At 37.2% G+C, this 17,297-nt stretch overlaps 1 protein-coding gene across 3 annotated transcripts in view; it reads left to right on the top strand.

Moving 5' to 3' along the window:
* DIO2 (iodothyronine deiodinase 2) overlaps positions 1–17,297 on the top strand; it is a 173,013-nt gene that overhangs the window by 6,456 nt on the left and 149,260 nt on the right. The window contains exons 1-2 of one of the 3 annotated variants that reach the window (XM_023528825.1): positions 1,916–1,978; positions 14,987–15,118. In XM_023528825.1, the coding sequence (XP_023384593.1) occupies positions 15,082–15,118 (37 nt within the window). In that variant the 5' untranslated portion in view covers positions 1,916–1,978; positions 14,987–15,081. Of the gene's footprint in view, positions 1–1,915; positions 1,979–13,727; positions 13,993–14,986; positions 15,119–17,297 lie in introns of those variants that run through there. The other 2 variants (XM_011357092.2, XM_023528824.1) reach the window with 2 other exon arrangements.

Raw genomic sequence — 17,297 nt, 5'->3', positions numbered from 1 at the left:
GGTAGCGGGGAGGTAGACAGGGTAAAGAAGGTCAAATATGTGGTGACAGAAAGAAATCTAACTATGGGAGGTGAACACACAGTGTAAATATATATATGCCTTACTGTTTAAATACATACATACATACATACATGCATGCATACATACATACATACATACATACATACATACATACATGCATACATAAATAAGGGAAAAAAATAAAATGAAGGAAAATAGAGAATTTGTTGCCAGGAGATCTACCTTAAATCAATAACTAAAGGAAGTTCTCTAAATAGAAATTATGTTTAATGGTTGAAACAAAATTATTACACTGTCTGATATGGTTCTAAACATATGTAGAGAAAACATTTATTAAAGTTATAAGTGGACGAGGGTAAAGGTAATGTTTCTATATGTCACTTAAACCGCTGGAATAGTAATATCAAGTAGACTTGACAATCTTGTTGAAAATCAATTGACCATAAAAAAAGGGTTTATTTCAGTATTCTTAATTTTATTCCATTTGTCTTTATGTCTGTGCTTATACTGGTACCACAGTTTTGAAATTAGGAAATGTGAGCCTTCCAATTTTATTTTTCTTTTTCAAGATTATTTTGGCTACTCTATCTCTTGTGTTTCTATATGAATTTTAGGAGCAGCTTGTTCATTTTTGCAGAGAAGTCAGCTGGTATATTGATAGGGATTGTATTAACTTTATGGATCAATTTGGGGAATATTGTCATTGTAACAATATTAAATGTTCTGATCCATGAACACAAATGGCTTTTCCATTGGTTTAGGTATTTAATTTCTTTCAATTATGTTTTATAGTTTTCAGAGTTTAAGTTTTACAACTTCTTTGTTAAATTTATTCCTGAATATTTTATCCTTTCTGATGCTATTTTAAGTGGAATTGTTTTCTTGATTTCATTTTTTATATGATCATTGCTACTGTATAGAAATATAATAATTAATATTCATATTTTTATATATCTTGCAACCTTGTTGAACTCATTGATTAGCTCTAATAGTTCTTTAGTAAATTTCTAGAGGATTTTCTATATACAGGATCACATTTGGCAAATAGAGATAGTTTTACTTCTTCTTTTCCAATCTGGAGGCTTTTATTTAAATTCCCCAGTGAGGACCTCTCCTACGATGTCACTTAGAAGTGGAAGGAGTGGACGTCTTTGTCTAGTTTCTGATAATCACCATTAAATATGATGTTAGTTGTGGATTTCATGTAAGTAACTTTTTGTATATATTTTTAACACCAAGGCAATCATACCAAGTTTGTTAATTTTTAGCTTGATTTTCCACCCAATATAACCACAAACATTTCTCCGTGTCATTAAATAGTCTTCTGTATGTCACCGTAATGCCTGCACACAATTCTGCTGTATGTTCTCTTGTCATTTCTCTAAGGTTAGTTATTCTAAAAATGATTCTATAAACTCAGGTGGTTGTATCTATAATTGTTTATTTAGGCTAAGATCTGAGAAGTAGCATATCTGGATCAAAAGGCATAGATTTTTCTAATTCAATTTAATATTTATTGTACTCATGTTTTCCCTCCAACTGAGTAGTCAGCTTCTTTTAGAACAGAGTCCAGCTTTTACTTCCGGGTGACCTTCAGAGGACCCAGGACAGAACCACTCACCTGAAAGTGCTTAGGGAATATACTTAAGTGACTGGTATCTCTTTGCAACAAATTGTTTATTCTTAAACATCCCCATTGTATCTAGGATGTTTCAGTGTTTTCCTTTACTATGCTTTGATAATTTAAAATACCATGTATACGTATCCATTGATAACGTTTTTATTTATTGTTTTTTTACATTCCCTCATTCAACTGTACTTTATACTGATTACTTCTATGATATCTAGTTATCAAAGCTATTTCAAGTCTTTCTTTTTTTTCTTTGTATTCCAGGCTGAGAAGAGAGTATCAGGAATTTGGCCCTTAAGAATACATTGTTTAATAGTGTAGGGCTTGGTGAGTAAATAAAGTTGGTAGAAAGTTTGGTTTCTTTTAAGTTTATAGCTGGATTGAATGAATATCTTTAGCTTGTCTAAACAATCATCACGAGAAATAATGAAATCTTGCAACTAGATACACACAAATTGACTGAGAAATTGGGTGTGTGTAGTAGACAGTTTGCAGAGGTAGGATTATGAGAAACAAGCTGAGTTAAAGAATGGAAGGCAAGGAGCCATTTGAAAGAACAGGAAAGGGGCCAAAGAAAATTCATGAAAATCTGCACCAGATGAATCAAACAGGAAAAGATAATGATTATTAACTGTTAACAGTCTGAACTTTCATGCTATTAGAGTTTATTATAAATTTCTGTTTGGGGATCACTGTGCTCAAGAACAAATGACATTTTGTTTTTAAAAAAGAGAAAGACATAGTCCTTGTGTTGAGCTCTGTTTTACTCAAAGTTGTTTTCCAAGGAATGCTGTAAGAGTCTTTTTGAAATGCCACATTTCGAAGCCTGAGGTTTCATGTCTATATATAATTTATCTCATACATTAAAAGGGAAAGATGCTTTTATGAAAATTTACTCACCTGTTAGCAAAGTCCATGCCTTTTAAAGTTCGTAAGTTCTAGGGTTTCTTATCAAGACATCTACATCTGCATCCCCAGCTTCTTAATAAGGAACATAAACATGCAAAAGATTAGTTCATTTACTATTTATTGAGATGCAAAACGGCTATGCTATGTCGACCTAGGCAGCAAAAGGTCCTCTTGCTTGGTGATTTTAGATTCCAACTAGTGAGATAAAAATACATAATGATGTAGTGTAAAAAATGTATCGTGCAGCTTTATATATCTGAGCTGCTTAAGACCAAGGCCAAACCAGAACACTGAGTACCTATATAGTATGTAGAGATGTTTAAAGGACCAGTGGGGATAGTGGCTAGAGAAGTCAGGTCAAACAAGAGTATATCCTGCTGTGCAAAAGCCAAATGTTCTGAATGAGCTGGGGGCTTGAGGAGAAAGCATGAAGTGGCCAGGTATGATCTCCAGTGTCCCTTTATTCCCCTTCAAATTATAATCCAGGAAGCATATTTGTCCCCTCAGTTTAGGAGAAAGAAAGGAAAATTTCAGGACATGATAGGCTGGTGTAAATACTGTGTGTGGCGGGGAGTGGGGTTGGGGGCGGGGGGGATGCAATGAAAAAAGAACTGAAAGCTGCGGATCAGCACGATCAGCATGACACCCAAGAGTTCATCATCATCCTCCAGAGGCACGGTGCTGCCTTTGGACCTGGAGCAGTCCACGCATAGGCTGGGAAGGGGCATGCTGAAGGTCGACGGACTAGTAGGGGACCCAGGGTACGAGAAAGACACTATCAAAGTAATCAACTACCAGTGTGTGTCTTCCACTTTGATCTAATTTCTGGATTCTGAGAGCCTTTCTCTTTATTTTCATAGCTACTACTCTAGTAAGAATATCACCTACCGATGTCTGGACCCCTACGCTAGACCTTGCTTGGCATTCCTTACAAGGCCTTCCCTCCTGGTAGTTAACCATTCTATATATAATATATATATATTATATATATATATATAATATGATTATGTAATATGTTATATAATAGATATAATATATAATGTAATATATATAATCGATCTTTTCAAAACTCCACTTTCAGCATATCTGATCCTGCCTACTTGATGTTTCTGCTTCAAGTTCATACTATACTCATCATTTTTAAGAGCTCCCAGAAACACTCATGAAACTTAATGTCACACAGTTCTTTTCTCAGATCTTTAGCCCTTGCTTTACCAAAGTCAGAATTTTTATTTCTGCTCTGTGCTTTTGCTCAGCTGTTTTCTCAGCCCCACTTCCCTCTGTTTAGATCCTACTCATCCTTCAAAGCCCAGTCTAAATCCTAATTTTAACTTGAAACCTGAGGCTACATACTTCGGCTCACAAATATATATTTGCCAAGGTATAAGTCTATTAACTAGGATGCTGAGAAAGAAATGACCTCATTTCACATTCTATTGGATCCGATAGTTTCATATATTTCCATTCTGCTTTTCTAACCATAAACATTCCTACAATGAAGGCCATTCTGAGAATCCTGTACCCCGGACAGTGCTGAGAACTGGAGCAGTTAATACACAGCACATGCTTGCTGATGGAGGAAGCCATATTGAAGGAGACAAAATGTTACAAGGATGCAAATGATAGGAAAGTGATCAAAAGTTGAATGGCACTAGGCAGAGATAGTTCCCAAAGAAGGTAATATAATTTTGTAAAGGTTTTTGTTTCTTCTTTCTTCAAAGACTTAGAATGGGAGGGAGGGATAAAAAAGAAAAATTCAAAATACTATGTTGTCCACTGTGTTGTTTGGTACGTCCTAAAATGGAACCTGGAATATTTAATGGACCCTGAAGTGTGCTTTCTTTTATGCCTCAGAATCCCTGTTCTTATTAATAGTGGCGATTATCCAAGGGCAAAGAATCTGTGGTCTTTTTGACTAGGGATTCGTTTCCAAAAATAAAATAACTTACTAATTATCATCTGTTCTGTCTTCAGTCCATTTCTGCCACCCAAAGCAATGAAGGACTCTATTAAAAAACATTACTATTTTATTAAAAATGCTAAATTGATTTAGTATTCTGTTTAATTTCCCAGTAGATTTTGAAGAGATTATGGAACCATCTGCATATGCCTAGAAGCGGTAATAATAATAGCAGGAGAACCTGCCTAAGCTTTGGTGGCCCTTTCTTTTTCAAAAGTGACCTGAGTCAGGTCATTGTCTTTACTGATTAGTTATAGTCTTTAATCTTCTTTCAAACTGATAACAAGGGAGGCTTAATTCTCTTTCAGGACAGTAAAAAGGAAGGTTTACCGAGATAAATAGTTTATGTAGACTACTTAATGGGCTCATTCAGCAATTAGGATTCAGGAAAATGTTGAGCCCATTCATTCCTAACTTGTTTTTTTATGTGCGGCATATTCTTTAGTTGTCTGGTGAAACTTAAAAACCAACTTCTGTTCCAGTTATAAAGCTATCATTTCTTAGCTTCAAGCCCACTCTTTTAAAATCCAGTTTGTGATGCTAAGGCTAAGACTTTGCCAACCACATTTCAGCACGGCCACCTGGCTCCCTGCTAGGCTATGCCAATGGAGGGTACTAGCTAGAAATGACAAAGAGGGAGAAGAGATTTTTCTCCTTCTTGTTTGTTTCCTGTCTGTTTCCTTACTGTGCAATACTCTTTCTCCTTACCATCAGCTGTAGCTTCCCATAACAACAGCTGAATTAATTTTGCAGCTTTTCCAATACTTGCAGAGTTGAGTTATGGTACCACCTCAAAGACATCAGCACCAGCTTCAGAGGAGTTTGAGTTTCAGCTCCACTGGGTCTTTCCTCTAGACCTCTAAATTTTTTAAAAAATCACCTCTTCCCTTTGTTCTCCCAGACCAAGAAGTGCGGGCCGCCTTTTCCAATTGATACCTCCATAATACCCTAAGGCAGTGGTAGGCAAATTTTTGTAGGTATTGCCTATAGCTGCTTTTGTTCTAAAAGAGAACTTGTGATGAAGACCATATGACTGAAAAGCTGAAAATATTAGCTATCTGGCAATTCGTACATAAAGTTTACTGAATTCTGTCATAGTGTTATTTTTGCCTTTTTAGTTAATAAGTTTACCTGGAACTAAAAATTTTTGTATTAAATTCTCTGTTCAAATAATTGATATGGTTTCTGTCTCCTGCTTGGATCCTGATTGATATGAAAATTGGTTCCTCAAGTGGTTTCAGGAACTAGACACTCCAAATGAGAATTTGAGAATTTGTTTGATCATGTTCTTGGATTTGAACACAGTGCTGAAAGTATGTACCAGTAATCCATGACATGCAATGTCATGTCGTTTAATTAAATTATCACCTACGATTGACTGTGATGAAGTATCTACTAAACAAGAGCCTAAGAAGCTATTGGACTTGACCATTATGGCAGTAATGATGACTATAAGGTATTTGGTGTGGATGAACTTTCCGATTGCACTGGAATTCTTGCAGAAAGAAAATAGCAAACTCAGAGACTCAGAGAGCTTCTACTGCAGCCCTAAAAGAAAATTTTATTTTTTTGTAGCCACAAGGCTAACATTGCTGAAAATCAAATGTAAAATTTAATTGGACAGGAAAGAAATTCACAGCTTTTCTAAGTCTCTCATGTGCAAGTTCTAAATTTCACTTGGGAAGAAATGTACCCCTATTAGCCTGGTGAAATCTATCAACCCCTTCTCAGACTATTGCTTTTAGATGTATCAAATAAAATGTATAGAGTAAAAAAACTCAATTATATTGAAATACAGTAACATTTTTTTTAAAAAACATGTTCTTTAAAATAAACACTAAAGAATAAACTCTAGCAGCAGTTCTTATAAGTGCCATCATCTTGAACACTTTTATGAGATAGCTACATCAACTATAATATGAAATAGCTATGATTTCTGTTATTGACAAAATCATGGGTAATGATAATGCTACTGTGGGTTATTTATTTATTTATTTTTGCCCACATTTTGTCGCAGGAACTGCTAAGTTTCAGATAGAAGTTAATGGAAATATAGATGTATTTTTTTCTTCTCCAGGTTCACTAATCTTCTGAATTACATCTGTATACCCCAAATCAAGAATCCCTGTGGTATGGGTACCGTTGAGGAGTTAGTGGGATAGGTATTCTTAAGAAGTTTTGAATTAATTATTTAATAGTAACTAGATGAGAACCAAGGCTGTAGGTTTTATTCATTTCCTTTTAACTCTTTCTACTTACAACCCACCCTCCTATCCTTCTTTATTTTTTACCTCAGGAATTTCTCCCTCTAGGAGACTGGGTGAGGTGCATCTTCTACGTGCATCTATGTGGCGCCCCGAACATTTGCCAGCGCACTTATGACACAGTACTATTAAAGTACTTTACTGTACTCTATACTTTCCCAAAGAACTATGATACTATACTGCCTGTTTACTTTTATGTATTCTTCACACTAGATTATAAGCTCTGTGATATTAGAGACCGCATTTGACTTGTTTTTATTAGAACTGTAACAGGGGGCCCACCACCTAGTAGATGCTCAATCTATATTTGCGAATAAACAAGTGAGTGAATATATGAATTCCAAGGTAGAAATAGATTTTCCTCTTATTCATAGCTAAAAGTCTTGGCAGGTATTTTATATAAATGTCGTTTTATGTAATGTTGTCATGAGTGGAGATAGAAGAGAGAATGTGTATAAACATGTCTGTATAAATATGCTCACCGTTGGAAAAGCAACTCAGAGTTGCTGACAATGGTGCACTAGACTCATCACCTATTGGGTGGCCACTGTTGGTTGCCTACCTAGCAACTATTCTTCCATTAGTTCCTTGCAAATGAAATTATGCTTTGTTTTACAGTAGAAGTATAATATGCACATCAGGGGAGACTGGATCGTCCCTTAGTTTGGGGGTGGGAGATGGGTCTTAATTAAGCTGATCCAGTCATAGTAATTCCCTTTGACAGTGTTGGGTTTAGGCATGGGCATGTTTTGCAATTATGGGCAATAAAATGTGATGGCAAGTCTGCTGAGGGGTGTCTAGAAAAGGATAAAAGGAGGTGTATGGGAAGCAACTTGGCCGTTTCTCTCCCTTTTGGTATGGTTATATGAAGAGATGATGCCTAGAGCTCAAGCAACCAAAGTGTGAGAATGAGGGGAATAGTTGGCACACAAAGAGTGGCAGTATGAAAAAAATGGAAAGGAAGTGGGTATTGCCGATGTCATTGAAATGCTGTATTAATCAACTGCCGCACTTATTATATACAACAGATATCTTTTTTGCTTAAGTAACTTTGTGATTGGCTTTTTTTGTTACTTGCATTCCAAAGTGTCATAACCACATCACCTTCTTAAATAAAGGACGACTTTACCGATGCCCACGCACAGATGTGATAGGGATTCTCTTCTGCTCGAGATCTTGACACTTAAAAGTAGCAGAAGTCTGTCATAATATGCAGGAGTTCTTTTAGAGTTCCAAATTTCTAGCAGACCAATTTAGAGAGTAGGTAGTGTGCTGGCCATTTCTGAAGCTCATCAAATGAGAACATTTAAAGTTGGGTGATACGTATTTGTAGAGGAACTAACCCCAAACACCTTTTTTAAATCCAAGTATGCAACGGTGAGGCATTCCTCTGCAGCATGTTATGTGTTACCATGTTATGAAACTGGCTTTGACATTTGGATGTCTACCATTTGGTGAGTGGTTAGTTATGAAATGCTATTGGTTCAACAGATTATACTTCTGGAATAAAGCCTGGACTTCTGGGATCTCTTTAGTGGCTGGTTTATTTGTATTTCCAAGGCCATTTTTCCAATAAGCCAACACAATCAAATTACATGCAGCTTTGAAGACATTCTACCTTACATTTTGACATTTTAATTAGGACTTTAAAGAGATAGTAATCACTGCCTACAACTTCCCTAATGTTACATAGAAATGGGTCCGTTAATTAGGATCCCAGAAAAACCACTGCATACATTTCTTTTTAATTGTTTTTCCAAACTTCCATCACCACATCTCTTGGCTTCAGCTCAGACCAAATCAAACAAACAGCAGGGAAAGGTTCAATCTTTCCAGCCTTCTAAAAATCTGAGGGTGCAAATAAGGAAGTCAGTCTGTGTCTGTCATCTAAAAATGTATGTTTCATTCTGCTTAAGATATTTTTCTTTCATTTCAAGATTGCTTTTGAAAGGAAAACCTTGCCAGTTCATTTCATTAGATCATTCTCTATGAAAGCCATTAGGATCCTGTTCACCTGATCCCTTTGATTCTTGTATCTATACTTTGTTTGTCTTTATCTCTTCTAGGGTAACATTATTAATGGGTGGTCCCACTAAGGAATTTTTTAATGCTCTCTGACTGCATTCAATCCCTTCTAAGTGGATTTTACAAGGTGGAAAGAAAAATGAGTCCATCTATTATTGAACAACAAAGGGGCCCAGGGTGTGATAGCAATTTAAGAAATGAATTCTGTACTGTTGGGTGGATTATGTGTAACAGGATGCTCACTGCTTCACCAAGCCTTGCCCCTCCCTATCCCTTGGGTCAATATCCAAGAATGGAAATGTGGTAAATGTCTGAGTTGTTTGTCTAGCACTCTGATGTGTTTTGACACTTTCAGGAGGGAGAGGTGGCTGCTATTTCCCAGAAGGGGTTTAAGGAGTGTAACAATATGCCACTCCGTCATTCTGCCAGGCAAGTACCTTTTGCCTCACTTTTGAACCTGATTACATGTATCTCAGTCTCCAGCTGGGTGATCGGTTGTAAGATTTATCTCAGTTCCTGAGATCTAGATGTTATAAATTTTTTAACTTAAATAGTTGGGCTATTTCTCGTTAATTTGAAAGATATCCTCAATTTGCAGCTTCATTGATGATTTCTTTTTCAACATCCTGATAAATGTATTCACATCACTCTTGCTCATTATCAGAGGTAAGTTTACCCTGAATCAAATGAAACATAACCTTTAAGACCCCTCACTGCCATGAGCCTCTCCCAAGTCTCTGGCAAGAGCTCTTGGCAATATGTCCACATGATCACGTTTTTTGTAAAACTTGAAAATATAAGATAATCTAATAACACTTAGTTATAATCACTATGTACTTTCACGAATGATTCTGTATTTGCAATTTTGTATTCTTTTTCTTAAAGAAGGATCCTTTAAACTACATAACCTTTAGGCCTAACAAACCTGGATCTGTCCCTGCTTATTACATAAGTACTTTTTTTTAAGGGGGTGGGTCCTAGATTAGAAAAGAATGATGTGTCCAGATAGTCACAAGGTAGCTTTTTAAGGTAGCTGTCTATGCAAAGGAATGTCCTCGAGGCACACAGTTTGTTTGGCAAGACTTATTTTTCCTATCCCCACGTTTCCCTGATATTTCTCCAAATCTGAGACATTTCTCTAATCTTAGGGGTTTAAATCAGTTACGATATGTGTGGCACTTAGGACAGTGACTGTACATTATTAAGTCCTCAGTGAATGCTAGCTATAATAATGATTGTTATATTAATTTTCTCCAAATTTTGCAGCCTTTTATATATCTCATTCTGCCACTCTTCACTAATGAGACCAATTCTATTACTATCACCCTGAGAAAGGCATCATTTCCCAGATGTATCATTTGATATATTTTTTTATGCTACTATAAATATTTGTCTCACAATTTTCATCCATCTGGAAGAGTAATAAAATAAAAAATTTTAATGATAGGCCACTAAAAGTGATAATGGCTTAATACAGTGCCCCAAGGTGACACAGTGGAAGAGCATAGGGGCCAAATGTTGACTCTGTTATTTATTAGCTATATGACCACCCTAACTTCACTTCCTTCATCTGTGAAAAAAAGAGATAATACTTATTTTACAGGGATGTTTTGGGGAAAGTATGTAAAACACATATTACAGTGTCTAGGATAGCCACTCAGTGTATGGGCATCATTATTGTAATCAGACCACTCTAGATGATGCAATGTCGAACCCCAAAGAAGTCACCTTTAATGGAGAAATTCAGATGTTTTTCTGTCAGTTGGGGAGAATTTTGCAGGCATAGTAATTTATCTAATGTTTCCTAAATCTGATGTAGTTAAAATTTCTATACCTAAGATAAAGGCTGGAGAACAATGAAAAGATAATATTCTGGCATACTTGGGAATGCTGATAAGTCATAAGCTCACTTTATAGAGTTTCACAGCACTTGGACTAGAATTCTAAATCTAAGTAATGGACTTTAAAGCCTAGCAGGATTTAATAAAAATGTTATCAGAATGAAATCTGAATTTATTTGCCTAATTGATCTAACCTTATACTAGATTTCTATACAGATTTAAGTAATAATTGGTAATGGTTTATGATTAATGAGAAATAACTTGCCAGTAAATATATTCCTCAAATTTCTTGAATTTCATTCCATCCAGTTCTTTTCACAGTCAGGGATTTAAAGTATTGATTTCTATCCTATCTGGAAATTTTAAGAAAAATATCTATAGTATTCCCTTAATTTGTTTGAATAAACTATTCATTATTGTTTTTACACCAGATGTATAGATTGTCTCTTAACTCCTTTTTTAATGGTGCCTAAATTGATAAAATATTCTCCTAAACTTAAAGATGTCTGTAGTTCTAAGGGTAGGCCAAGTTGGGTATACCTATGCTGACACACATGAACAAAATGGATAATGTGCTACATAAGAGTATATGTAACCCTTTAAAAAATAAATATGTCAAATATGAAATGTGTAAAATTTCATATGAACAAAATGCTCAGAACACAGTAGATGCTCAATATATATTTGTTAAATGAGTGAGTAAATGGACTTAAATTGAATTAAGTGGAATATTTTGGACTTGGTAGGAAAAGTCCATGAAATATCCTGAAGAATAGGAATCTCTGAGCCTCTTACAGGAGAATTAGAGACTTTTAGAGCTTAGAAAGAAATTTAGTAACTAGATAGGGCAACCACATCTTTTTATGCTAAGCAGATAGTAACTTACATAAACTAGTGATGTAACCAGGAGATGGTATGGAGGGCAAAATGAAGTGTTCATGAAAACATTCATTTATGCCAAATATATCAGTAGATAAAATCAGAATCTATGGAAAAATATTAAGAAAATGACTGCTGTCAAGGACAAAATTTGGTTTCTTCTCAAATTATTTGTGTTCAACTTTGTAGTTATCAATTTCTTTCAGTCCTACTCCAAAGGACTTTCCCGTTAATTTTGTTATAAGGAAAACCTATAGCACTGTATATTGTCTGAAAAAAAAGATGCAATCATGGTTAAAAGGTTTGGAAATGTCTGTCTTTCAAAGGTTTCTGTTGTAACAAAGCACAAAAACCTGAAGCACAAAATTGACCTGACTCCAATTACTGTCAAATCCCATTAGTTGATCATGGAAAGAAGGGAGTACCAAACAAAAAGGCACCATACCTCTGCAGTTGAGAAACACCCCACTGTAAGAATTTGGGTTCCTAGACTGTGTGTGTGCATGCGTGTGTGTGTGTCACATAGTCTTAATTCTTTAAATACCCGAGTTGTTCTTTGTTTGAGGTGTTTGGCTTCCTTAACCGAATGCAAAGGTACTTGTCTACAGACTCTAAGAAGCAGATCATAGTAAAGCTGGCTATGTATCAGGTCAAATAACTGGTCAGCTTTTTAGGTCCCAAAGGAAATTAGCCTCAGCCAAATTTTTAAATTCCTTTGAACATTCTCTGGGCTGGTTCTTTTTAGAGGGGTTCTTTGCATCAGCAGCAGTCATGAGATCAGGAGTATCCCAAACTAATTCCCTTTTCATCTTAGCTTTGAAAATCACTGATGAATGAGTTAGACTAGACCTTTGGTTGATGATCAGAATTGATATGGGATCCCAGACTAAAATTGCATTGTCTTAAAACAAGAAGTATACTATTTATCTATTCTTGATGATGAGTGAAAGGTTGAGAAAGTTACAAAATTCAGGTGCTTCGACAGCATCCTATGAGTCTTGCCAGCATGAGACCAGCGAATACTGAAGGAGAGCTATAGCTACAGGTGGAAAATATTAAGTTACTATTTTTGTACTTTTCTTTCTAGTGCTCTCAAGAGTTTGGGCAGAGATATGACTATAGACTGCCACCCTTGCTGTACCAAAAAAAAAAAAAAAAAAAAAAGGATTTTGAGGAGAAAACTGAATTCAGGATCTGGACTCATAGAGGCAGGCCTTGTGGAGTAAATGTTAGTTTTTCAGTGAAACAATATCTACAAATTGGAATTAAATTGATTTGATGGCTCTGAGGCTACTACCTTTTTTAAAGAGTTTTGGAATGTCTATTTGTGGTAGAGATATGAGGTTCACAATAATATTTGAAAAAAGTTAGGCATATCAAAAGAGAAATTTCATTAGAATATTCCCAGTCTTTTCAAAATTAATCATCCACCATCTTCCATCATAGGGGAATGCTGAATAAATAAAATGTATCTTAAGCATGGCTGGTATACCCAACTGGAGTGCTAATTAGAATGTTTTGCCAAAACATCCATTTACTTTTTTAGCCTGAGGGAACTGAACTAGCAAATAGATGTCACTTTTAAAATAAGCACACAAATGTCTTTTGGGTGTATGCTAAATGAAAGATTAAAAAAAAAAAAAGCCAACTTTTATTTACATAAAACTCTTGTTAATACCCTAGAGTTAACTGTTGCTTGTAATATTGAGATGAGGAAGATGGAGAAATATCTCTGGCATTTAGCTTTAGGCTGGACAAACCACATTAACTCTACACTTTTATTATAGTGCATATTTCCTTTCCTGGATTTCAGTCCTTTCAACGTTTTCTTTCACCAGAGACCCCTGCTAGGAATTTCCCTAGGTACATACAGTAATTAAGAAGGCTACGCAATGTAGAAGTATTCTGTTTTTCTGATCTACATGTCATTTGCTTGTACCAGCCTAGCCATTCTATGATCATGGGAGAATATAGTTTTCCAACCTCAAAGAATGTGTTTTATTAATTCCTTTTCAAATTCTTCTCGCTCAGTGAATGATTCAGAAAGAAAACGCTCAGATTCAGGTGAAGGGAGTCATACCAAATACTTGCCAGACCACAAAAACTTCAGCTGCCTGGTCTTAAGGCTGATTTCAGTTGCTTAAGAATTTGGGAATGAAAACACTATTTGTAGTAAACTTGTAGTAGAAGTTCTGCAAATGTCACGAGGCAGGGATTGTGTCTGCCACTTATTCAGTTGAAAAACCATTTAACCATCAGTCTGCTTTAACAACAACAACAACAACAAATGTCATCATCATCATTAGATTGTTAGACCCTCCAATAACTTACAGATTTCGGGGTTACAGTCCTTTTCCCTGGAGATGCTGAAATTCTGCCCTGACAGTCCTGCTGAGGGGAGGATGGTTTATTCTGTCCCGTTTGCGCTTCGGTCTTCACGCCCTGCCTCGGGGGTTCTCACATGTGAGCGAGCCTCAGAATCACCTAATGGCTTGTTAAACTATGGATTGCTGAGCTCCCCCACAGCAGAGTTGCAGGGATGGCCTGAGAATTTGTGTTTCTAAAGATTCCCTGGTGTGGTTGATGCTGCTGGTCTCAGGGCCACACTTTGAGAACTGTTGCTCTAACCAGCCACCAATACCCCCCCCCCATTCCAGAACATTCCACTTTTCTTTTGTTCACAGATGATACATTTTTATTATCTTTTCCCCACTCACTTTTAAATAGGATGCTAAATGTGCCATAGGTCAGCTTTGCCATATAACTTAATAGCTTTCAAAATAGCTTTTCTCTTGTATTATTCACCCAGGCATTATAGTAATGCAACTAGTTACATCAAGATAGTTTGATACCTCCAACTATGACAGCCATGCTTCTGAATTATGCAAGCTCAAACAGACAAGAATGAATCAAGGGTCATGGTAGAATTATGTGCTGGGATGCCAGCTTATTTCTGTTCCACGATGGAGTTCTCCTCCCCGGTGGTATCATTTACTAGTCGACCCAGCCTCCAGCTATCAGGAGAGGTGTTCCCTGAGTATTTGTTTCGAAAAAACAGTAGGGTTCATGCATTTATGCATTTATTGTTTTCAAAGTATTTTCAAATCCGCTATGCCTAGGTTGTTTGAGAGATCTCGAAGTAGATCATCAAGTTGGTCATCACCAGCAGGCAAGAGGTGTAAATATAACCCATGCTAAGTGCAGTATAAATGCCAAGGAAGCAGTTTATCTTGTTAAATTCCACCAAGGGCAAGTGACACAGCAGCTGCAGACCTGTCCATGGTGGCCTTGGGGTACACGCTGGCACTTTGAGGATCTTGGCTCTGTATCCCTGGTGGGAAAACCTCACATGTGATCAGAGCTACAATTATAATGGGACTTGACAAAGTAATTGAGAGAGGCAGCTGCATTTGCAGTGCTCAGGACTGATTCAATGGATTTTCTTCTCCTTCTTCAGCAGCATTCAGCAGCTTCTTTGGTGACCAGCTACGTCGTTTGGCAGCCGGCTCAAGTGTTCACAACTGCACAGAGCAAGGAGCATTCTGAACAGTGATGTTCCAGTTTAAAAAGGACAGAGCTGCAAACAAAGGTAAGCTTTTGTTTTGGGTAGATGCTTTCAACTGCACAAAATCTCATGTCTGACCGCATGCCATTCACCACCGCCACGCTCACAGCCTGGCTGTATGTCTTCACTCTCTATTCGTGAATCCTGAATAAGGATGGACCAGCATCTTGTCCTGAGTTTCCCATTTCTTTAATTCTCCCCGTGCCCCATTTGCCTCTTTGCTTCTCTTCCTTACCACTTTCAGCTCCTATCTCCTCCTTCTTTGGGGGCCTATGTTTTACGAAGATGATTATTTTTGACAGTGGTTTGGTTCCCTGAATGTAATATTCAGTGTTTTCTTTTGATGGGAGAAAACTCATAGTATTTTAGCCTTCGCTTGGAATACAGGGTAAGCCCAGCTCCTGCCTGCCCACAGGAAATAGCTACCTACCAAGTATGGTGATACTTCTCCTTCATTGCAGTTGTCACAGTTAAGAGTCGCGTCCATTTGAGGACCTATTTGTTCGATATCTGTCTTTCTCACTGTGAAAATAATTGCTATCAGTTTTGCCTGCCGTTGGGTCTCTAAGGCCTATCAGAGTGTCTGATACACCACAGCTGCATGATGATATTTGTGGTGGGAAAGGAAAGAATATACCTCTCCAGTGCACCAGCCGAGTCATGGAAAGTCTTTAGCTGGTCTTAACTCCACGCTGAAAATGACACTCTGCTTTTGAAAGAATTGTGCAGAAAGACCTATATTTTATTAATGAGTTAGTTTTGCTTATTGTTTTAGTTTATTTTGAGAATTCAAGTGATGGTATTCACTGGGTAGAAATAAATAATGTCACCCAATAAGGAGAAATATTCACTGTGATGAATTATACAAACCTTCTTCTATTCCACCAACTTGTTACTGGAATATACAGATTGCTAGAGCTTTATGTTACGTCTTTCAGAACTTTGGAAAAGTAGTCTATACTAGTTTATCAGGGGTTACCATAAAACGTACCACAAATTGGGTGACTTAAACAACAGAAATTCATTGTCTCTCTGTTCTGGAGCCTAGAAGTCCAAGATCAAGGTGCCCACCAGGGTTGGTTCCTTCACAACTGTGAGAGAAATTTCTTCCATGCCTCTCTCCAGCTTCTGGTGGTTCCTGGCAATCTCTGGCATTCCTTGGCTTATAGAAACATCACCCTGATCTCTGCCTTGATGGTCACATGGTGTTTTCCCTGTGCGTCTGTGTCCTCTTATAAGGACACCAGTCATTTTGGTTTGGGGCCCACCCTATTCTAGTATAATCTCGTCTGAACTAATTATATCTGCCACAACCCTATTTCAAAATAAGGTTACTTTCTGTGGTACTGGGGGTTAGGACTTCAGCATAGGAATTTTGAGTGGACACAACTTAACCATAACATGATCCAGTAAGATATAGCTATTGAACAAAAGATGCATCTGCTCAGCCAGAATCTTTGCACGCAGAAGCACCTCCCCATAGTCCCTGCCAACTCCTTTCACTGTCAGGGTTTCGATCTTTTTCTGATGCGGGATTAGGATGATCTTGCCTTGGCAATTAACTTTGATTTAAGTAGTTGAACCTGTTTCAGAGAGCCAGCCAGCAGGTAGCTTGCCAGCTGGCACCCCTCTCTGTGCCATCTCCAGTGGCAGTTACAGACATCACATGAGACAGTATGAGAAGACTTCTAATGTCTGCAGAGGATGCAAAAACTCTCCTCCTCCCTGGCACTTACAGCACAGTTCCCTCTGCTACTCCAGTGTATGAAGAAGGCAAGCGAAAATTTTAGGGTAGTATCTGTTATTGGTTCCTCAGAACCCTGCCATCAGCGGATGAACACCATTGATCTGTTCTGGCAAAAGAATTTCTGTGAAAGGAAAACACCAAGGTGATGAAATATACTGGAACCATCTGACACAAATATTTTACTTCACCATAGTAAAGGGGAAAGGCAGCGTTTGACTCCTGGCTGAATGTCCATGAGAAAGACCAATATTTAATCTTGTCTCTGGCGTGTTATTAAGAGGACATGTTACATCACTTGCTTGTAACTTCCAGGTGCTTTAAGAAGTAACTGGCTGAGATATAGGGCTTCCCAGATTGTAAAATTCAGAGCGAGTCAGTTGTCTCTGTTAATGTAGCCCGTGGTCTATGGTACATGCATCAGCACTGCACTCATTGCTGTTATTTTGGGATCAATGA

The sequence above is a fragment of the Pteropus vampyrus genome, unplaced genomic scaffold (genome assembly GCF_000151845.1).
Source record: "Pteropus vampyrus isolate Shadow unplaced genomic scaffold, Pvam_2.0 Scaffold32, whole genome shotgun sequence".
Taxonomy (NCBI): Eukaryota; Metazoa; Chordata; class Mammalia; order Chiroptera; family Pteropodidae; genus Pteropus; species Pteropus vampyrus.
Note: the sequence above shows the minus strand (reverse complement) of the source record. Positions and strands in the feature narration are given on the sequence as shown.